This window comes from Alligator mississippiensis, chromosome 15 (genome assembly GCF_030867095.1).
Source record: "Alligator mississippiensis isolate rAllMis1 chromosome 15, rAllMis1, whole genome shotgun sequence".
Classification (NCBI taxonomy): domain Eukaryota; kingdom Metazoa; phylum Chordata; order Crocodylia; family Alligatoridae; genus Alligator; species Alligator mississippiensis.
The window spans coordinates 21,031,911-21,053,965 of NC_081838.1; the positions used below are offsets into that span (position 1 = coordinate 21,031,911).

Below are 22,055 nucleotides of genomic sequence, written 5' to 3' on the forward strand. Positions count from 1 at the left end.
CCTACCACTGCTAGCTGTTGCTCTGTTCTGAGCTGTGGATTGAAAGCCTCCATCCTTACTGAGTCCCTGTATCAGGCTCTGTACAGATCCCTGACCGGACTTTTGCTTTTTCAGGTGCTTTTGGAAAAAGGAGGAAATTACACCTTAGGACCCCCAGAGCTCCACGGAAATCCTGAGAACACGGCAAAACCAAGCAGTTGCCAGAGCCAGGCAGCCGATGGTTTGTTAGTCTTGAAAGAAACTTCTTGTGATGCTGAACCCAACCTCAAGACCTCATGGTTGCCGAGGCCCGATGGCTGGTGGCAATGGAGGTACCCAGCAATGGGCAAGGGCCATCTGCTGCCTGAGGTTTGTCCGGCCCACAGGGAACGGGCACCGCAAGGAGAAGAGTTTGCAGCCAGGAGGCCGATGGTTTCTGGGAGCTGACAGGCGGCAGGAAACACCGACCTGATCTTGCCCCCATGCCAATCCTGTGCCTGCACTTCCAGAACTGCTGGGCAGGCTTAGGTCTTTCTGGACAAACCAGCTTTTCCCCTGTGCAAAATGGCATCTGTGCCAGTGCTAGAAGGTCAGCCTGGACCGTGCACTTGTGCTGAGGCCTTCGTTGACAGCCAGCGCTGGGAGAGGCCACCCTCGTCACATCCCGCCCACCTCGCCCCGAGGAGCTGAGCCGCGCGGGCAGCCGTCAGGAGCTCCCCACCTGAGCACTGCCTGTACAGTAACTCCGTGGGCACAGCTGGAAAGACCTTGTGCTCCTGAATGGGCAGGATGCCGTCCCAGCACTGCTTGCAATTGGCACCGAGGGCATGATGTCTCCGGTGTCTCTGCTGCCGCTGGCCAGCAGCGGGTTACGGTGGCCGCACGTGGCACGGTGCGAGGGGGCCAAGCAGGCACCGGTGACAATGAACTGGGACAGCTGGGCTTGACCCCCACCTCCCCATGCCCCCAGGCAGCACCAGCACCCCACGATCCTTAGCCTGGCCACGCAGCACTTTCCTCCCTCTCTCTAATTACCCCCCGCCCCCGCCAACCCGGCTTCATTTACCTCCGACTCATCTCATCTTATTTTTAGCATCCCTCCTTCCCCAGTGCCCCCCTCCTTGTGCCCGCCCGTATCTTGTCTCCCTTCTCCTTCCTTAATATGGTGATCGAGATGCCATCAAGTCGGCCTGGCCCAGGAGCGGGGGATGGGAGGAAGAAGAAGAGAAAGGGAGTGAGAGAATGGAAGAAGGAGAAACCCAATCCCCCAATGTGGGAATTTTTTCCCCCCTGCATTAAGGAGGGCCCGACGGGGGGTCGGCCAGGAGGGATGGGTTAGCCATCGGCTGGCATGGAGGCATGAGGCCGGAGCCTGTATATAAGGCTATACATCTGCCATATACATATATAGTCAGGGAGTGTGGGGGTGGGTGCGGGAAGGGGGTGCCAAATTTCTCAGGATAAGACAGGCCTCCGCCCCCCGCAGCCCTCCCTTCCCCGAGGCTCTTTTATGGTCTGCCTCACACTTTTCCTCTTCGCTTTGGAGGCTTCGCTCCCCTTGAAGCAGTCAGCACCGCCCCAGGGCTGCCCCCTCCGCCACCGCCTGCGCCAGCCAAGTGCCCAGTGCAACCCGGGTCCGTGGCCCCCGGCCCCCCACTGCCATAAAGAGCACCGGATAGCGGGCAGGAAGGGGCAAGTGGGCCAGACAGAGGCACAGGAGGGGCCAGGCAGAAGGTGAGCCGTCGCTCAGCATCCCCGGTTGGGCGTCGGACCTGCTGCGGCTCAGGATGCAGTGGCTCAGGTTGGCGCTGGCAGCGCTGTTGCTGGCCGTGGGCAGCCCCGGGGCATGGGGCGAGGAGGGCCTGGATTTCCCCGAGTACGACGGTGTGGATCGGGTCATCGATGTCAACGCCAAGAACTACAAGGCGGTGCTGAAGAAGTATGAAATCCTGGCTCTGCTCTACCATGATCCCGTGGGGGACGACAAGGCATCGCAGAGACAGTTTGAGATGGAGGAGCTCATCCTGGAGGTAACGGCGGAGGGTTTGGCAGGCAGGAAAGAGGAGGAAGGGCTGGTGCTTTCTAACCCCTCAGCTCCCTGAAATGTGCCTAGCCCCTCTGATCCACAGCAGCCCACAGGAGCCTGCTCTGCGGGCCCCAGTCCTTCCCTGGCCCATTACATAGTACCTGTGGGGTGTTTTCTGTAGATGGGCCTCTCTGCCTGCCACGGAGATGCAGCTGCCTCTGGGGGGGAGCGTGGCTGTTGGAAAGAGGGGAGGGGAGTCCAGCCGCGGGCAGTGGGTCTGGAATTCAGGCTGCCTGAAAAATGGGACGTGATTAGGGAGCATTTTGGGTCAGAGATGTGGGGGTGGGGGGAGATGCGCACACATGCACACACATGGCAAGCTGTGTGCACGTTACCTACTTACCGACATCTCGCGTGCCGAGGCCTGGGGAGAGTGACACCTGCCAATCACCTGAGCTTGTAACAAAGGCAGCTGTGAGTGGGCCTGTGACGAAGTCCCCGTCATGGTGCGAGATTCACATGCCCACAGTGGCCTCTTGTGGGAGCATAGCCTCACATCCCTCTGCAGCCCCTGTATACAGTTCTTCCGCCCTGGGTTTCTGCTGCTGGACACGTGTCCTCCCAGGGGCAGAGGTGTGAGAACAAACCTGCTGCTTACTTCCCCTCAAACTCGCCTGATGCAGCCAGGGCGAGGGGCATGGGGAGGACCCCCAATAGGAACCATCCCTGGTTCTGGGCTAAGTGCTCAGCATGGTGCAGACAAGATGAGGTCCCCAGGACAGTCAGGAAGCACCAGCATTGGAGACCCTGATGGTACCTCTGTCCAGCACTGGGCTGTTGCAGAGCTGCTCCTGTGTGGCTCTTGTGACACCAGAACATGACTACAGGGTCATTGCAGTGTTGTTATGGTCTCCTTACAACATTATTCCTCTGTTGCTACAGCTTTACTACGCTGTCGTGGCAGTGTTACAGCAGTGCTGGGGTGCAGCATCCTAGTCAGGTGCGTAGGGGCACCGGGAGCTCCTCACATTCTCTGAAGCTGCTGGAAGTGGCCAAGGCAGTACCAGGAGGCGTTGCTTTCACAGGGCACTTAGGTTTTGCTGGCCGCAGCTTCTGTGCTGCCGCAAGCTGCAGGCACCTTGCCGGGTCTGTGGAGCAGTCCCAGGAGAAGGGTCTAAATTTGCCGCCTCCATAATTGGGATGGGCAGTGCGGTGTGCAGGAGCACACACCCTCTTCCTCTACCCTGGCGGCAGGCAGCCAGGGGGTGGGCAGGATGCTTGGTCTGGTCCCCCCGGCCAGCTGCCAACCCTGGAGCTGAATCAGCAGTGCCCAAGGGGGCAGTGCTGGCTACGGTCCAGTGAGTGGCACTGTGCTTCATGCTCATGTGTCCGGTGTCAGCTGGGGTGATGGGCAAGGGAGTGGGCGGGGGGGTCTGTTCCACCCAGGTGGGCATGGGCCAATGCGGCACTAGGCCGCAGGGGAGGCAGGAGGCACCTACCTATATGATGAGCCTAGGGGAAGGCAACCTTGGCAACCCCCTGGGTGCCAGGCAGGATCAGGGGAATGGGCTTTTCCCTGTTTCAGCGCTGGGAATCCCTCATGACCCAGGCATGCCAGGACCTCGAGTCCCAGTTTCTTTACAGCGTGGCCAATGTATGGGCAGCTTCCGTGAAGAGGTGTAGAAGGGTTCAGTGCCCAGACAGGTGGACTCATTAAGGGGAGAGCCACACTACAGGTGTTTTGGGTCAGTTGGACATTCAGTCCCAATGCTTCTGGAGCCTAGCATAGCCTGGCCCTGCAGGGCTGAGCCCGAGCCATGCATGATGGCGCTCCTGCCTGCTACGGGGTTGGAGTGTGGCCCCCCGTCTCCAGCCCTCAGTTCTGCCTAGCCCTGTTCAGGGAGCTCAGGCCAGCCCCCCTGGCTCAGCCCCACCGCAGAGGGCCCGGGAGGGTGGAGAGGTGCTGTGGAGCCGGTAGGCAGTGTGACATGGGCTGGATGTGCCTCAGTCCATCTCCAAATTGCTCTCCCAGGCTGGGAGGAGGGTGCTTGGGGTGAGGAGTACACATCTGGGCATGTGAAACCTGGGGCCAGTTCCTGATGAGCTGGATGTGGCCCTCCCACCTCACCTTGCCCTGCTGCCCTTTGCCTAGTCTCCTGTGAGCCCTTCAGTGGGGGAGCTGTCTCACAGCCTCTCCGGGCACCCCTTGGTCCACTGGGGTCTGCAGACACCACCGCCATCCAGTGGTGAGCTCACGACAGGGGCCCCAAGTCACGGCAGAGTTGCGGGCAGGGCAGGCGGAGGTGCTGCTGCTCTCCCATTTCTGTGGGGACATAGAAAACCCGACAGCCCCGGGCTGTCAATCCAGCACCTTTCATCAGCTCTGGCGCCTGCATAGCTTTGCATCCACCGTGCTGGGTATTTATATCCCTGAACTTACCCCGGGGCTAATTATATCCTGCTCTTTAGCTGCGGGAGTCAGTGCTGCTAACGCTGTGCAGCACAGCTGGCCAGCCAGCCCCTCAGGTTTGCAGCAGTTGCTGGAGCCCTTGGCTTCCTCCACAGCTGGGAGAGCCGGGCCGTGTGTCATGGGCTCCTGCCAGGGCTGAAGCGTGTCATAAGGAGACACGTTTGGAGGCAATGAAGTGGGGGTGAGGTTCTGCTGCGGTGTCGTGGCATCAGGCTCCGCTTTGGGGCTGGCGAGCATCTGATGCTGCAGTCCCAGCCCCAGCCAGTCCCCAGGCAACAATACTGTGCCAGGAGCACACTCTGGGCCCCTTCAGGCCTGCCTGCCCCATTGGGCCTCTGCGGAAAGTGAATTTTCTCTGGCAGCAAGCAACTGCAAAGGGTCTTGTGGGCAACATGACCCAGGGCGGGGGGCACAGCTGGTCCAGAGGAGCTGTCCCCCAGAAACCGGGGACCCTGGTGGAGTTTGTGCAGATGCATGGAGGGGTCTCTGCACCAGGACGGCTGTGGCAGGAGGGGAAGCCTGAGCTGAGAGGACAGGGAGCCTTTCCCAGGGCAGCGGGGTGCAGGTTGGCTCCATCCTGCATGGCCACCATGGAAATGGAGATGACCTGGGGCCCGTCCTGCTGGCTTGGCTGGCTCTGTGGTGCTCACCCTCTTGGACAAATGTGATTGTAGCTATGAAGGAGCACCAAGGAGGCCCAAATTATGGGCAGAGCCAGTGGGCTTGAGTGCTCTGGCGCCCCTGAGGCTGCCCAACACCTCCTGCTGCTGGCAGAGATCGTCGCTATACAGTGCGTCCAGCCTGCAATGGGATGCCAGAGATGCTGGGGGTGGGGGCACCTGGCCAGGCCGGTCACCCTTGGCTTCACTCGGCTGCCCCCAAGGTCAAAGCTGGCAGTGGTGGTAGGCACAGGGGCAGGCTGAGGCAGTGGGAATGGGCATGGAGGCAGACCATTGCTGTTGGTTTTGCGGGGGCTGGCAACGCCAACAGCACGAGTGCAATGGGCACCAATGGCAAGGGCTTCTGGCTGTCCTGCTTGCAGCTGGTCACATGTGTGATGCCAGGGCCCCTGCACAGGGGGCCAAGAGCCCCCGCCTGATGTGACAGGAGCAGCCTCAAACCCTGGCTCTGACTTCTTCCCCACCACCCCAGCCCAGCTCAGGCTGGCCCCACTGGGAGGCTGCCCTCTGCTCCCGCCTCACGGTGCCACCCGTCAGACAGAAGCCCTCCTGGCCCGGGGGCAGAGCCGAGGGCACTCTTGCAGCACAGGCCAAACCCAAAGCCTGCTGCGGTCAGCAGGATGCTGCCAGCTCCATGGCCTTTGTCCAGCTGCAAAGTGACAGGGAGGCAAGCGGTCTTTGTGTAAACGCTGCCCGAGCCCTTGCCCACGGAGCGGTTCGGGCTGAATGCACGGCCCTTCCCTATGGAGAGCCCCATGGACCTGGCCACTGGCCCCATCCACTTATGTTCTCCCTGGCACACCGGGTGCCAGCAGGGCATGGGGAACAGGCATGGCACAGGTGCCCGAGGGGAGCCTCTGTCACTTCACATCACACATTGCACGCGTTTCCCCACCTCAGCTGCTTCAGCTTCCAAGCCCCGGGGGGAGGCGGACTGGGGGGACGAGCCTTGTTCCAATCTGAGCAACTCTCTTTTCCAAAACCTCTGTAATTGCAGGACTCGGGGTTGAGGGGAACGTTTGCTTTGTGCGTGCATATGTGTCAGGAGGTCTTACGTCTGCCTGAGGGTGAGGGAGTGTGCGAGTGGAGATTCTTCTGTGTCCGTGAATGCGTGAGACTGCCAGATGTCCATGTGCGGGCGTGTGCTGTGTGTCGTGTCTGTGTTGGTTGTGTTTCTGTGTGTGCATGTGGTGCGTCTCTGTGTGTTTCTGAATGAGAGGGTGTGTCACGTGATGCTGAGTTTCTATGTATGCGAGTGTGTTGTGTCTCTGTGCGTTCATTGTGTCCATGTACATGAGTGTGTGTTTTGCTGCATGTTGTTTTGTGTAAGGACATCGTGTGTTTTGACACAGGCGTTGTGTGTGCCCGTGTCATGGTTTTTTGTGCATATGCTTTATGTTTCTGTATGCACGTTATGCATGCAATGTCTTGTGTAATGCATGTGCGAGTGCCATGTGCACGTGTGTGTGAGTGCCTGTGTGAGGGCTGTGCACTGAGAACAAGTCAGTCCCCACTCCGTGCCCGGGGCAGATCCAGTTTCCTTCGTGCCCCTGTGCTGCGATGCACTGTACTGTACGGTGCTCACCCCTGCCCCGCTGCCTTGCCCGGTGTGATACTGTCACTGGTGCTGGCAGCTTGGGATCCACCGTACTGATTGTCAGACAGGGTGTTTCAGCTGCTGGGAGGCAGCGAGTGGCACAAGGGGCCTGAGGCCAGGCTGGCAGCAGTGGGATGGCGTTTCTGACCCCTCCACATGCCGCCGGACGTCTGTGGGACAGGGTGCCAGCTAGTCACTGCCCCAACATAGCCGGGAGGTACTCTCCTCCGGTCATTGCAAGCCCTGCTGCCCCCAGCAGCGGCAGTCCCATCCACCTCCAGTCCCCCTGCCAGCATACCTGGACACAGCCTATTGCCCCCCGTTCCTGATGGCAGCGTATCATGATGGCATGCTGCCACCTTCCTCCCCAGGGGTGGCCACATTACACTGCGAGCAGTGTGCTACAGGTCTTGCGAGTTTGCATCCCCCTAGAAGTGAAACCAGGTTAGCGATGGCAGCTTTGTCTTGTGCCCCTGGGAGCACACAGTGCCCGTGACTCACGAGCCTGGGTGCAGTTCTGGGCAGGTCCCAGCTCAGAGCTTGGGCTGGCGCTTGGTGGTTTGCAGTCGGGGGAAGATCGGTGAGCTGAGGGTCTGTCTCCCCATGAAGGTTTGGGGGGCTCTGAGACTCAGCCTTGGGATTTCTAGGCCAGAGTTTTGGGCTCTGGGGGTAGGTCACTGCGGTGGTGTGAAGGGGCTGGGGCTGGGCAGTTACCGGAGTTGCAGGGGTCCCAGCAACACAGGACTGGAAGGGATGCCTGGGCTCTGGACCCAGCTCTCTGTGATGCCCCGGGGGCCTGAGGAGCAGTTCTGGGCAGGGGGTGCCCAAGAGGGCTCTGATGGGTCAGAAAGATGGTTGTGGGCAGGGGGCACTGGTGATGGCGCTGGGACTGAGCTGTTGGCAAAGGATTTGCTGGTTCTGGGTGACTTGGATGCTGGTTGAGCCAGGGATCTGTACCTGTGGCACGACCCCCAGGGTGGTGCGGGCACCTGGGTGAGGTCTGCCCCCTCCCCTGAGTCTGGCATAGGACCCCCCAGGGAGTTGTCCTGTCAGCAAAGGGGAGGCTGAGGACAGCTTTCCTGGGACCTGAGGGCAGCATCCCCCCAGCTCTCCTTGACCCTGCTAGGAGCTGCCTGGTCAGACGTCACATCTCTGTCCTCTGGGCAGAGAAAATTTAACACAGCCCCCACCCCAGTGCCAGCCCCTGCCCCTCTGGGACCTGCCCCTGCCCACAGGGACCCACTCCCCACCCAGCCCCTCTCTCAAACTCTTTCCTGTCTCTCCTCTCTCTTGTCCTCCCCCTCGGCTCTTCATCCCAGTTAGCAGCCCAAGTCCTGGAGGACAAAGGCGTCGGGTTTGGCCTGGTGGACTCGGAGAAGGATGCAGCTGTGGCCAAGAAGCTGGGTAAGCACCGAGCCGGGCTCCTTGGTGCCGCCCCAAGCCCTGGGAGGCACCCATGGGCCCCGGAGTCAGTGTGGGAGTCCAGCCCCGCCAGCAGACAGGGTCAGCCTATGAGTCCCCTGCCTCCGCCTGGCAGCAGTAGGAGACTGTAGTCCATCCCATGCACTGCCCTGTGGGTCTGATGGGCTGAGCTACGGCGCTGCCAGGGCTCAGACAGAGCAGGAGCTGCCTCTGCCGCCGGATCCACCCTGACAGCGCAGGCACAGAGCCAACCTCTCTTGGGATTGCCTTGGCACCAGGGGAAGGGTCCAGCCCAGGCAAGCCCCATGGCCTGCTCCAGATTCACACGTCCCCACGGGCTGAGCCCAAGAAGGGAGGAGATGGAGCTGGGATGGCACTCGACTGAGCCCCCAGCAGAGGGCGTGGGGAGCCCATGCCAGGCATGGAGAATGCCCCCCAGCCCCAGCACCCGCCATCCCTTGCCCCACTCAGGTTGTACCCCCTCGGCGCCCGAGCCACACACTCTGGCATCACAGACCCCGTCCCCCCAGCTCCCCAGAAGCACAGGAGCCCCCTGCTTCCTTTGGGGCCAGAACCAGAGCCCCCAAACCCCCAGACCCTGACCCCCTGAGACCTCGTCCTGCTGGATGCTGCTTTCACCACCGCACCTCGCTCCTGGCAGGGTTGACAGAGGAGGATAGCGTGTACGTGTTCAAGGAGGATGAGGTGATCGAGTATGATGGGGAGCTGTCCGCTGACACCCTGGTCGAGTTTCTTCTGGACGTGAGTACTGGCCCTCCCCGGTGCTCTGGGTGGCTGCCTGCCCCCCAGATGCACCCCTAAGCTCTGGGCCCTAGCCCCTCACCATGGGGACAGCCCAGCCCCTGCCTGCAGGTCCCCTGTCCCCACAGGGTAGGGGGAAATAAATGGTGGGCTGGAACCCAGGAGTCTTGACCCCGAGGCCCCTGCTCTAGCCACTGGACTGCACTCTTCTCCCAAAGCTGGTCCTGCACCCTCTGCTCCAGCTGACGGATCCTGCAGCACAGCAGACAGGATCCAGGAGTCCTGGATCCCATGCTGAGGCCTTGCCCTGACCCCCTCTGGCCTGCCCTGGGTGGCAGGTGAACCCAGGCTGGCTGTACCCTGCCCCGAGGTGGAGCCCTTGGGGTATCCCCATGATCAGGTCCATGGGGACAGGCCAGCATGTGCCATGAGGCTGCCATGGCAGGAGCAGGGACATGCAGGAGGGATGTAGGAGAGACCAGTGGTGGTCCCAGAGCCCTCCTGCTCCCTACCCCCATGACCGACCCTTTTCCTCCAGTCTCTTCTGCCCCATCTCTCCCCAGCAGCCCTGCTCCCCTCTCACGCCCTGGCCAGGCATTGCAGGGGAAAACATGGAGCCCATCCTCATGCACCCTACATCTCACAGCTGGGCACCAAGGAGGGAGGCCCACTTGGGTGGAGGTGCCAGGCCTGAGACTGCAGCCTTGCTCCTTGCACCAGGCAGCCCTGCCCCCTCCTGTGCAGCTCTTATGCTGGGGGGGTATTAGCTGTCTGCCCTCAGATGGGGGTACAGAGGGGTCTGTGGCCCCAGGCTGAGCCACCACCCCATGCCCTCCCTGCCCCAGGTGCTGGAGGACCCGGTGGAGTTCATCGAGGGAGACCACGAGCTCCAGGCCTTTGAGAACATCGATGAGGAGCCCAAGCTCATCGGCTACTTCAAGAGCGAGGACTCAGAGCGTAAGTGTGTATCGTCATCCCCCGCCCAACCCAGCCCAGCCTGGGCTCCAGTGTCTGTCCTGTGCCTTTGGGGCTGGGAGCTTCCTCCCAGCAGTGTCGGGCAGCCACAGGGGGCTGGGTCAAAGCAGAGGGATGTGTGCATACACAGTGAAGCCCCCAGATGCCTGCCCCAATAAACCCTGGGGAAGGAGCTCCTCTTCTCTCTGCCCAGTCTTCCTGCAGTGGGGAGCTGGGGGGAAGGCCTGGCCCATGCCTGTGTGCAGTGCAGGGGTTGCGCTGGGGGAGGCTCTGCCCCTTGGATGCCAAACCATCGCTGAGGCCCAGCCTGCTCGCAGCCCGGCTGGAGCTGAAGGAGGAAGAGCTGAAGTGTCCCTGGGGTCCCAGCCACACCAGCTCACATGACTGCACACCCTGGCCACCCCACAGGCCCTGCCGGCTCTGCTTCCTGGCCCCCTGGTTTTGCGTGGCTGTTATGTAACTCTCATGCCCCACCCCAGAGGTGGCTGCATTTCAGTGCTGGGCGAGCGCTTGCTGGTCTCAGTTACTGCCCTTCCCACCCCCAGCAAAAATCCATCCCTCTGTGCCGGCTCCTCATCCACGGCCCCCTAGGCTGCGCCAGCAGACCTGACCCCGCCTCATCGAACCACTAGCCTGGCTGGGGCCGCAAGCACATTCTCCAGCTGCCATTTCCCATCCAACTGCATCAGGAGCTAAGGAGACCAAACAGCCCAGCAGCCACTCTCTAGCCCTGATTATGGCCTCCCGCCTCACCCGCATTAAGGGAGCTTAACTTGTCGGTGCCGGAGCCATCAGCGCTCCACTCACCCGGCACTGCCTCCCAGCTATTGTGGCAGGAGCATTGCTGGGCACTGTTTCCTCCTGGCTCAGCGGGCTGTGCTGTATCCCCTGGCGAAGCTGGAATCTGCCTGCGTCCTGCATATTCAGGATTATCTCTCTCCAGACGGCCCCCCGCCACCCCCAGCGCACAGACACAGGTGGCTTTGGCGCTTTCCGACTCTGCACTGAAATGCAGCCTCCTCGGGTGGGCTCTGACAGCTGCTTACTGTCAGCAGTTTCCCCTCTCAGGCCTGCCCCCCATGGTCCTGCTGTCATTCCCATAAGGATCTATAGGATCTGTAGAAACGCGGCAGAGGGGAGCAGCTCAGGGTGGCAATGGGGCATCACCTGTGGGGCACCCTGCTGCTGGGTCCAAGGTGTGTGGGCCCCTGGGAAAGGAGACACGTGTCCCAGGGATGAAGCTGCTATCCCCAACCCTGCTTGAGGGAGAGGGTCCCATTGGATTGGGCTGTTTGGAGCTGTGCCATGCAGTCTCCAGTGCCAGCCAGAGGTCCCTGGCCTGCCTGAGCCACAGTCCCCACTGGGGTTGGCCCTGCACGGGCAGGGAGGTGAAAGTACCCCCAGCTGCACCCTGGACTGACCCCAGTCTGGCTGCTTTTGCCCTCACTCCCCCAGGCAGTGCTGCCAGCAGTCCTGCAAGGGTGGAGGAGCACTCACTACCCCCTACCTCAGGGCAAGCTAGCAGTGGCCCCCCAGGAGCCTCCGGGACAGGCAGTGCCAGGGCTGGGTCACTCCCACTGAGTCCTGCCAGGGGCTGAGCCCCCAACACACTGGGGTGTCTGGCTGGTGCCTGGATGCTGTGTTTCTCACCCCAGTATGCAGGCAGCTCTGACTGGGGGCCAGGAGGGTGCTCCCACGGCGAGTATAGGGCCAGCAGAGCCGTGTCTCAGAGGTGAGGTGTGGTGGGCAAGGCCCTGAAGAGCAGAGCTCTGTCCAGAGCAAGGACGTCACAGGGCCATGCTGGGGTCACATGGGGCTGAGAGGGGCTGGGGGCTCCAGGCACTCACAGACCAGCCAGCAGCCCAGAGCCAGGCCTATCCAGGAAGAGGAGGCCAAGGGACCAGGGTCCAGGATGCTGCAGCCACCTGTGCACTGGGAAAAGAAAGGGCAGCAGGAGCACTGGGGGCAGGGAGCCCGGACTCCTGGGTTCCCAGCAGAGCGTGCCCATGGCGGGGGCTCTCCCAGCTGCGTCCCCAGCTGCATGCTCAGGGAAGGAGCAGCCTTTCTCCAATCTCAGTTTCCCCGTGGGTTATGTGCAAGTCCTCCGCAGGGCACACTGCTGTGACACCTCAGTGGCTTGCGGGGGGCAGTGCAGGCCCTGGCGTCCCTCTGGCTGATAACCAGTTGCCTGGCCCTGAGTGGGGTGAGGGGCTGCACATCGGGGTCCCCCGCCGAGGGAGGGAGCGGCCAGCCGGGCTGCGGGGTACAAGCCTACTACAGCCACTGACCCTGAGCCTGGGGGCGCTGTGCTCTGCCCAGGCCTGGCTGTGCTGGCTGTGACCCTGCTCCGTCTCTTCCAGACTTCAAAGCCTACGAGGATGCAGCAGAGGAGTTCCACCCCTACATCCCCTTCTTTGCAACCTTTGACAGCAAGGTACTGGCGGCACTGGGGTTGGGGGGCTGCACTAGGGGCAGGGGGCACTGGCCCCTGCTCTGCTCCTTGCTGGCTCCATTGGCAAAGCCTGGCTCTCTCCTGGTGGCACCAGTATTCATGGGAGTGCATGAAGCAACCTAAAGCAACTCCTGCTGGGGGGTCGTGGGAAGCAGCACTGTGCCCCCCACTCCCCGGCTGGCTTCAGGATTGTGCCCGTGCTCCCCTACAGTCTGGGCTGTGGTGCTAGCCAGAGGCAGCTGCAAGCGGGGATGGCCAGAGTGGTGACCCCCCCACCCCACCCTCTCCCTGCCACAGGTGGCCAAGAAGCTGACGCTGAAGCTGAATGAGATCGACTTCTATGAGCCCTTCATGGAAGAGCCCGTCACCATCCCTGACAAGCCCAACAGCGAGGAGGAAATTGTGAAGTTCGTCGAGGAGCACAAGAGGTAGGGGGGCTGCCAGGAGGGGCTGTGTGGGCCCGGGACGCCTGGGTTCAGCATTGATCCCCAAGGCAGAGCTCTGAATGTCCAGTGTGAGCAGTGGTTGGAGAGACCGCGGACGTCCGAGTGGGTGCATGGGCAAAACTGGCACCCCACGATGCCAGGCCTGTGCACACTGCCCCCATTCATCCTTCTGTGCCTCAGTTTCCACCCCCCTCCCCATAATATTCCCACCCATTTGTCAGGTGTGGGGTCATTCACTGGCAGGTGCTCCATGCTGTGGGGGTGAGAGGCAAGCTATGGCCAGCTGGCAAAGCAGCCAGAGCCACTGCTCCACATTTGGGCGGCGGTGCTGCAGGGAGGGCAGGGGCTGTAGTCTACCTCCGCTGCATGGGAGCGTTGCTGCAGCCTCCGGGCTGCATTCACTGATGGGGCATGCAAGCCATAGGAAGCAAGTGTCTGGCTAGGCTGAGCCTGGAACAAGTGTCCCCAGGACAACCCAGTCCAACTGGAGGACCTGCACTGGGGGAAAGGTCCTGCGGGGAGCAGGGAAGGGCTGAGGAAATGGCAGGAGCTGGGGCCGAGGCGGGGGTCAGGCTTTGAATCCCTGGAGGGAGGCTATGCAGAGAATAAAGACAGACTCTTCTCTGCGGCCACAGAGGACAAGACATGGAGCAGTGCCCTGGAGCAGCTGGCGGGGGCAGCTGCCATGTCACTGGGTCACTGGGGAGTTAGAGCAGTGACTCACAACTGGGAGAAGTGAGACCCTCTTCAGGGTGCCACAGGCATGGGGTGATATTAGGGGCGCACCTGATTCATGAGATAAACCCAGAGATTACCCTATAACCCAGGGTCGCCTGCCCTCTCCCTGCCGGGGGCTGGCTGAGCTCTTTGCAACATGAGAATGGTGCAGGGGTGCTGGTCATAACCGTGTCGGTCTCTGAGATCTGTTATTAGACGAACTAAAATAGTTGAATGGCTCTAGTATTTTCCCATAGCCAAGCCACGAGTGACTGTGAAGTTTCCCAGGGGGCCTGGAGTCTGGCAGCATTGGGAGCCCTGGCTGAGCTGGTCCATGAGGTGCTGCGGGCCCATCTGGAGGATTCCCGCTGGCCCCGTGGGGCGAGCCAGCTGTCACCCGGGCGGCCACGGGAGCTGGTGCATGCTCCCGGCTCCCCATTGGTCGCCCGTGTCTACGGCTGGGATAAACTTTTGCCCAGCCTGACAACAGCTCTGTTTCTATGGCAGCCGCAGAGCGAGGATATTCTCCTGCTGCCATAGAAACGTGACATCCGGTCGGTCGACCCAGCCTTGGCCCCGGTGGGGCTCAGCTCCTCGTTGTCTCGCAGCACGGGCCCCCTCCACCCAGTCGCTCTCCCTGCTGCGCCATGCAGAGTTGCCCTGCGTGGGGTGGGGGCTGGGGCATGAATCTGCAGTGGGAAACAGCCGTGGGTCAGGGAGGCTGTAAAGCGGCTGCGATGTGCCACCCCAGAGGTGGCTGCATGTCCGTGCAAGGTGAGGGCTCCCTGCGTGCAGTTGCTGGAGGACTGTTAAGTACTTGTGATGTTTCACCCCAGAGGTGGCTGCATTACAGCTTCTAGAAGGCAGCCAGGGGCCTAAATCCTATTGACATGGAGCCCAACCCCCCTGAGAACCCCAGGCACGAAGCTGTAACCTCCAGGCGGGCTGGTAGCTTGGATATGAGTTGCTGAGCCACGTGCTCCCAGGGGGAGACAGGCCAGTCCCACTGCTCAGGCTGATGGAGCTGGGAGGGGCGGCAGGAGTGCCGTGAGTTTGCTGGGGCTCAGCCCAGGCCACAGAGTGAACAGCTCAGCGAGGAGCACTGCGCGTTGGAGGCTTTGTGGGGAGCTGCGGACATGGTCTGGGAGCTCAGTCTGCAGGCTGAAGCATGGTGCCCTGTTCCCCACTCTGCCACTGAGCTGCCACATGCCCTTGTCCCTGTCCCTTGCCACTCCCCAACCCCTACCCTGAGGGCCTGAGCACCTCTCCCTCCCTGCTGTGGGCCCCGCGCCCAATGCCAGGCTCCCATTAGGCACCACTGATTAAGGACTCCAGTTGCCATGGCAGCTGCTCTTTCTTCCCTGAGACGCCTTGTGCCTCCGTGCTGTCGCGGCTCTGGCGTCCCGGCCTCCCTCCCCCTCCCCGTGCCCTATTTCCACGCTGGGATGTGGCATCACACCTGCACAGCCCAGTGCACTGTGATCCCCGTGGCACTGCTGCCCAGCCCTGCACAGGGCGACAGAACCCAGGAGTCCTGACCCCCGGCCCCACTCGCTACCCACTACACCATGCTCCCAGCCAGGAGTCCTGCCTCTTCCTCCCCTCCCGTCACCGTGACACTGCATCAATGGCTCCAGAGAGAGCCTAGGCATCCCCACTCCCTTCCTCTGCTCTGACCATTAGAGCCTGCTCCTCTCCCAGCCAAAACACAACCCAGGAGTCCCTGCCCTCTGGCCCTTGCTCGGAGCCTGGCCTCAGGCAGGGCCAGACCTGACTGCTCAGGGCACACCAGGGGGGTGTGGGCCATGGCAGGACCCCTGCCGCCTGCCCCACGGCCACTCTCATCGCTCTCATCCTGTCTTGCAGGTCAACACTGAGGAAGCTGCAGCCAGACAGCATGTACGAGACCTGGGTGAGTGCGGAGCTGGGCCTGGATCAGCCCAGCTAGCCTAGGCATAGCCATCACCATGGGGCCCAGGACATCTCCCACCTCCCCCAGCACCATCCTGCTACTAGCAGCTGCCAAAACCAGAAGGGACCAGCTGTAGCGAAGGCAGGAGGCTGTGCCCAGAGTGGGAGGGAATCAGACCAAGCCGACCTGCTCTGCCTCCCAGATCCCTGGGGCATGATTTAGAGCCAGACAGCAGAGCTCAGGACTGCCTGGTCCCTGACGTGCAGGGCCCTGCACTCAGGGCCTGGTCCATGAGCAGGTGCAGGCACATGGCACATTCACACAGGAGCCACTTACTCTGCAGTAAATTTACTCTGGAGTAAGGAACGGATGTGTGACAGACACGGGCAGCATGCAGTAGGCGCTATGACAGCCCCAGGCCATGGTGAGGAGCTGGCATGCACCAGAATGAATGACTTGCACAGAGGGAACTTGGCAGTCGTAGTGGGTGCAGACACACACCCCAGGGCAACTGTCTCAGTTGCTGCCCTTCTCCCTCAGAGCTTCCTTTTCCTCTGGGGTAACTCCAAAATGCCCTAAAATCAGGCCATGGAGTGTCAGTGTTAGGAGCTTTTCCCTCTCACCTGTGCAGAAATCTCTGTGACAACCTAGGGGAGTCTCCCTGGGGTCTCCCATGGCGCTGGGCCACATGTACCTCTTTCAAACACTCACCCTGGCTCCTGTCAGCCAGGGAGGATCTGGCAGGGCAGGTACAAGGTCTTCATTTGTTCTCAGGTGTTGCCTTGAAGGGTTTTACCAACCCAGAGCACGTGAAGGTGGCTCCCTGGAGCTGCTTTTTTATTTCAGTGAAAATACTTTCCCCATTTGGGTTCCCTTGCTCTGCAAGGAAAAGGCCACGTGTGTGAGTGCAGGGGAAGAAGGACATGGCATTGAGTAAACACTGGCTGGCATGTGAAATGGGCTAGAAGTGAAGGTGCCCAGCAAGGGAGGGCATAAACGGGAGGTTGCAACTGCTTGCTTTTTTTAATGTCATCAGTAGGGGAAAGGGAATCTGTCTTAGTGCAGAATGCCCTGGCCGCCTTGTTTCATGTCCAGCTTAAATGTGGCACCAAACTTTGCACTTGGATAAATAGCATCCCACATGCCCAGAGCCAGCATGGGACAGAAGCCAGCCCTGGGCCCCCCTTTAGTGCCCTGCTGACAGCCCCTGCTGGTGGCATATGACCCTGTCTGATGTTCCCAACCTGAGGGCTGTGACCTTTTGCACCCACAGAAAAACCCAAGCACCCAAAACTGAAAGCACAGGCCCCATGTTTGAGCCCAGCAATGCCCCAAGGGGCGTTTGACTTCCGACTGAAACTGTATCATCGCCTTCCCCTTTTTAAAATTGCAAAGGCAGGGATCATTCTTTCAAGATATTTTTCACTGCTGCTGCTGGGTTTTTGAGCTACGAGATGCTAGCTGTAGGTTTCTTGCATGTAGGTTTCAGCATCTGGTAATGAGCACTGCTCTTAAAATACGACCGGTCTTGTTCCTTTCTGAGCTACGTGCTTCTCCGGGTGCGTGGGTGTCTTGTGTGTGCATCGCTGAGGACGGGTCTGGCGTTACAGGCATGTGTGTCTGCGTGATCTAGCCAGCGTGCACGTTTGTGCACATGTAATTGTGGGGAGCCTCATACACTGTGTGTGTGCCTGCTTTGCACACGGCATGTGGATGTGGGGTTTGAGCACACACAGGGTGTGCCTGCGTGACAGGTTTGCCCATCCACAGCTGCATCCCTGGTGTATTGCTTCATTTCTCTTCCTTCCTGTGAAAGCTGTTTCCATATTCATGTGCATTTCTGCATGCCTCGCACACGTGTACATGCAGAGAGAGGCGTGCATACTCAGGGGTACACATGTGCTGGGCATGACCTGCCCTGGCAGAGCGTGTCTGTGAAGACACATCTCTGTGTGTCTGTGAAGACACGTGTGTGTGTCAGGGTGTGTGAATGGATCTCCGGGGGCTGTGAACACACGTGTTTCTACAAGGGCTGTGTGGATCCATGTGCATGTTCTCATCCCGTGTAGAGGAGCGTGCATGAGGGTGCCCGGGAGGCTCATGCCTGCACGTGGGTAGTGAACAGGTGCGTGAGCATTTCCTACCCCCCACCTCCACCTTCCCTCGCACAGGTCCTGTCGGTGCCACCCTGACCCCTGCCCACAGTGGGTGCAGGGCTGACCCGCCAACCATTCTGCTCTTCTCTCCCCAGGAGGACGACCTGGACGGGATCCACATCGTGGCCTTTGCAGAGGAGGATGACCCTGGTAAGAGCAGCCAGGAGCTGCCTTGTTGGGGGGCTGGGAGCAATGTGTCCTCCAGGGGCCAGGGGGCTGGGCCAAGCCCAAGGCACAGGCATGGCTGGCTGGTGCAGGGGCAGAGAAGGGGGCTCAGGGGAGGGAGTGGCAGGGGCTGGTACCCCTGGGTGGCTCCAGCACCAGGATGGGGCAGGCCCTGGTCACCGCAAGGTGGGCACAGCTCCTCCTGCCCACTGCTCCCTGACTCTGAGCGGGGCACTCGCTACAGGGCACTCGCTACAGGGCCAGTTGCTTGGGATAGATCTCCAGTCACGTTGTGGGGGCAGAGGTGGCCTGAGCCACGTGCTCGCCCAGTGGTGGGGCAGGGGTCTGCAGGGTTGGAAAGGGGGTGCTCCCAGTGCCTCTGCTGGCCTCACCAGCCTGCTCCCCAATGCAGATGGCTATGAATTCCTGGAGATCCTGAAGGAAGTGGCCAGGGACAATACAGACAACCCCGACCTGAGCATCATCTGGGTGGACCCTGAGGACTTCCCACTGGTGAGTGGGGCCCATGCCCCAAGCCAGGACCCTGGTGACCAGCCACAGGCTAAACCACCCCCTGCCTTTCCATGGGACCTGGGTGCCCTGTGCAAACCACCCCCAACCTCCTGCAGGCCTTGGAGGAAGTGCAGGGGCAGACAGTGGGCAGCCGGGGGTACGTGGGGCTAGACAGAGGCATGGTTGGGTGGAGGAGGAAGAAGAGAGCAGGTGGAGGAGCCTGTCTGGGGGTGCAGGTAGATCCCACGTACCCTGTGGGAAAGCCCAGTGCACTGCAGCAGGTGCAAGAAGCCTGTCACTGGAGGGAGGGTGGCTGATGCCTGTGGATAGAGCAGGGTCCCCAACCACACCCCACCCACCCCACGGGGGTATGGAGGGCTTAGCTGGGGGTCCCTGTGAGCACCCAGCCTGCTCCCAAGCTCCCTTGGCTACCCTGGCAGGCAGCACAGGGCCTGCACGGGAGTCTCTGCTCCCTCAACTACTGGTGCCGACTTGCTGAGCTGCATATCAGAGACCCTCCAGTGCTGTCCCTGGGGGCCCTGTGATCCTGAGCAGTGATGGGGCAGCACTAATGGGCTTTTGCTCTCCCTCCCCCAGCTCATCCCCTACTGGGAGAAGACCTTTGGGATTGACCTGTCTCAGCCCCAGATCGGCGTGGTCAACGTCACCGATGTGAGTGCCCCAGCCACCGACCTCGCCCCAGCTGTGGCCCTGTGTTGGCCTCCCTGGGGGTTCCTGCCACTCTCCTCTGCTGCCCGCTGGCAGGAGGTGTTGGGACAGCCCCTGGACACTGGGGGTGGGTACACGGCTGCCCTGAGCCCTGGGAGCAGACACGTTCTGTGCCCCGAAATAGCTCGCACCAGAGGGCAGCAGCTCCTCGCTTCAGGGGTAACTGTTCCAGCGCACCAGCTGTGCCCCAGCAGAAGCAGGGACAACGTATATCTGCTCCACGCCACTCAGACCCTGACCTTTGACTCCGGATGGGCCACGTATCTGCTTCTGGCAACAGGTGTGGGGCTGCCCTGGGCTTTACACACATGCTGGAGCGCAGACTGGGAATACGCGTCCGACACACTTTGGTGCCAGGCGTGATGCGCAGCCAGCCGGAGCGCCCTGTATCCAAACCGTCCTGCCACAGGCTCCCTTGGCCTCTCCCAGCTGCCTCTGCCCCCTGTGCTGATCTCTGTGCCCCGGGCCTGGTGCTGGCTGCCCCCTCCCCATGGATTGGCAAGGCCCCTGCCCTGCTTGGACCCATCCCAGGGTCAGTGGCTCTGCAGGCCAGGCAGCTGATTCCCAGCCACACCCCACATGGGACCAGGGGAGCTCTGTCCCTGGACTAGCGATGGGACTGGCTTGTTCCACAGCTAAGACCTGCCCTCTCATGACCTTCTGGGAATAGCCATGCCAGATCCACCAGCCCCCTGTGCCCTCTCCACCTTACCCCTGCGCCCCTCCCCTCTCACAGGCTGACAGCATCTGGATGGAGATGGATGACGAGGAAGACCTGCCCTCGGTAGATGAGCTGGAGGACTGGATCGAGGATGTGCTGGAAGGCGAGATCAACACAGAGGACGATGATGACGACGACGATGATGACGATGACGACGATGACTAGATGTCGTCGCCTCCCTGTTGGGTCTCGCCCGGGGCCACACTCTGCCCGGGCCCACCCAGGGCACCCACGGGGTCTTGGGGGTGGGGTGACAGCAGTGTGTGGCCACGGCCACGTGGCCAGACTCTAGCCGTGGCACATTTTTGTATGGATCCTATTTAAGCCGTCGGCTCCCCGGGAACCACATGCTGCCCCTGACAGGTGCTGGCTTCCTTGGGGGGAGGAACCCCCCAATGCAGCCTGTGCCCCCATCCCCTCCCCCTTCCCAAGGCACTCACAAGGCACGAAACAGGGCTTAGCTGAGCTTTATCTTGGCCTTGTTGCCCTGACACCCCTCCTCGAACAGCTGGGGGGAGTCAGGCCACAGCACAGCCCTGACCCCACTAACCCTCAGGCTAGAGGAAAATCCCCATCCTCTCTCAGCTCTATAGGGCTCATGACACTTGAGTGAGTGGCTCCTGTTGCTACCAGCTGAGGCAACAGTGTCCCATGCACTCAGAGCCAGCTCATGCCAACATGGGACAGAAGCCAGCCCTGAGCCCCACTTCGTGCCCTGCTGGCAGCGTGTGACCCTGTCTTCGGGCTCTCCCTGTGACGGGAGCCCTGCAGCCTGCGGGAAGCAGAGAGGGGTCCTGCTGCAGGCAGACCCCAGCTAGAGCCTGCCCCCTTTCCCCCCCACCCTGCCCCGGGGAGCAACCAATGTGCAATTTGTATATTTATAACCAACTTTGTACAGAGCAACATTGCAACCAGCAAGGCAATAAAACCTGCAGTACGGCGCCCGGCTGGTGAGAGCTGTGTCGGGCCAGACCCATGGGAGGGGAACATGGGGTGGGTTTCTGCGTCTCATTGGAGCTCGTGTGGACTCCAACGAGACTGGGTTTTGGGGCCCTGGGACTCTTCCCTTCTCCTTGGTCCTGGTTTGCGGCTGAACTGAATGGACCGTGCTTGTTGGGCTTTGTTTTTGGGGGTTCACTCCATCTCAGTGCTTCCTGCTACAGGGCGTCCCCAGCCCCATCCTTGGACCTGCTCATGGAGGAGCTGTGAAGACAAGGCCTGCTGGGATATCTGCTGCATTTGGGGGCTAGCACACAGACTGCTATGGGGAGGTGGTGGGGCAGAGGAGCTGCAGCCCACAGTGCCAAGGGTGGGGGAGCAGGGGCAGTTCTCTGCATGCATGGAGGGGCAGTTCCAGCCTTGGCTGCCAGCTGGGGGGCAGCTGCAGAGACCCTGGGACATGTGCTGTAGCTGGGAGGATGTTGGGGTATCACGATGGACCCTCTGCACTGGGGCACCGAAGCCTGGCAGGGTCCCAGCCTGCAGGGCCCTTTCCCTGGGCTGCAGGATGGCAGGTCCCTGGGGGGTGCTGCAGGCTCTGTGCAGGGCATTGCTCACCCTAGTGCCCCATGACAGGGCACTCGATTGCACAGGGCAGACATGGGAGGGCCAGGGGTAGGGGAGCCCAGCTCCCATAGCGTAGCAGTAGGGGCTGCCCAGGGGCCGTGAAGTGGGCGCCACGGTGCTGGACTCACCACTCCTGGATGCCCCCTGATTTCATGGGGATGGAGGCAGAAGCCTGGTGCCCTGGCCTTGCCCAATCCTGGGTAATTTTTTTCCACTACAGTAAAATCCCCCAGAGGTTTCAACTGGAAATGAGATTCTCTTTTCACTTCCTGCCCAAGAGAAACAGAAAGAGACCTCAGTGCCCCGATCACCCACCAGTGTAAGGGGGAGCTAGCAGGCCAGCCTGCTCCCTCCTTGCCCTGGATGGAGCATCTGGGAGCCCCCCCAGTAGCCCCACCCCACTGCCACCACGGGAGGTGGGGAGGCTGGGGCCGTGTATCGCAAGTGGTTGGAGCTGCCAGCCCCGAGCAAGGAAATGGTGGCGGCCATCCAAACAGCTGCGGCTCTGGGTTCACATCGGCCAGCTGCAGCCGCACGCATGGGAATGGATCTGGCCTCCCTGGGGCAGAGGCCGGCAGGCCTGGGCGCTCCCCTCCCTCCACGTGAGGCCCAGCACCCTGCCCAACGTGGGCCTGGCTGCCAGGCTGAGGGCGCCTGCCAGCACCAGATCTCTGGCCCCGGGGAAGTGAAAGCCCCGTCCTCGGCCTGCTTCCTCCTTTCAGTCTCATTTTTGCGTGGCACAAAGGGCGAGGGAGCTGTGGGGGGCG

The 22,055-nt window shown here is 61.3% G+C and overlaps 1 protein-coding gene across 1 annotated transcript; it reads left to right on the forward strand.

Moving 5' to 3' along the window:
* Nucleotides 1-1,464: 1,464 nt before the first annotated feature.
* Nucleotides 1,465-20,664, forward strand: CASQ1 (calsequestrin 1). Its single transcript, XM_059718352.1, has 11 exons — nt 1,465-2,009; nt 8,072-8,156; nt 8,836-8,936; nt 9,782-9,893; nt 12,272-12,345; nt 12,661-12,791; nt 15,393-15,438; nt 17,690-17,744; nt 18,172-18,272; nt 18,870-18,944; nt 19,738-20,664. Exons 1-11 carry the CDS (start codon nt 1,767-1,769, stop codon nt 19,885-19,887), a joined length of 1,173 nt encoding a protein of 390 aa, XP_059574335.1. The 5' UTR covers nt 1,465-1,766; the 3' UTR covers nt 19,888-20,664.
* The last annotated feature ends 1,391 nt before the right edge of the window (nt 20,665-22,055 follow it).

Excerpts from the sequence above, each read along its gene's own strand:
- CASQ1 (XM_059718352.1), top strand. The coding sequence starts at position 1,767 with ATGCAGTGGCTCAGGTTGGCGCTGGCAGCGCTGTTGCTGGCCGTGGGC. Across the intron at positions 15,439-17,689 it reads ACAGCATGTACGAGACCTGG|GAGGACGACCTGGACGGGAT; the intron begins GTGAGTGCGGAG and ends TTCTCTCCCCAG. Across the intron at positions 18,945-19,737 it reads GCGTGGTCAACGTCACCGAT|GCTGACAGCATCTGGATGGA; the intron begins GTGAGTGCCCCA and ends CCCCTCTCACAG.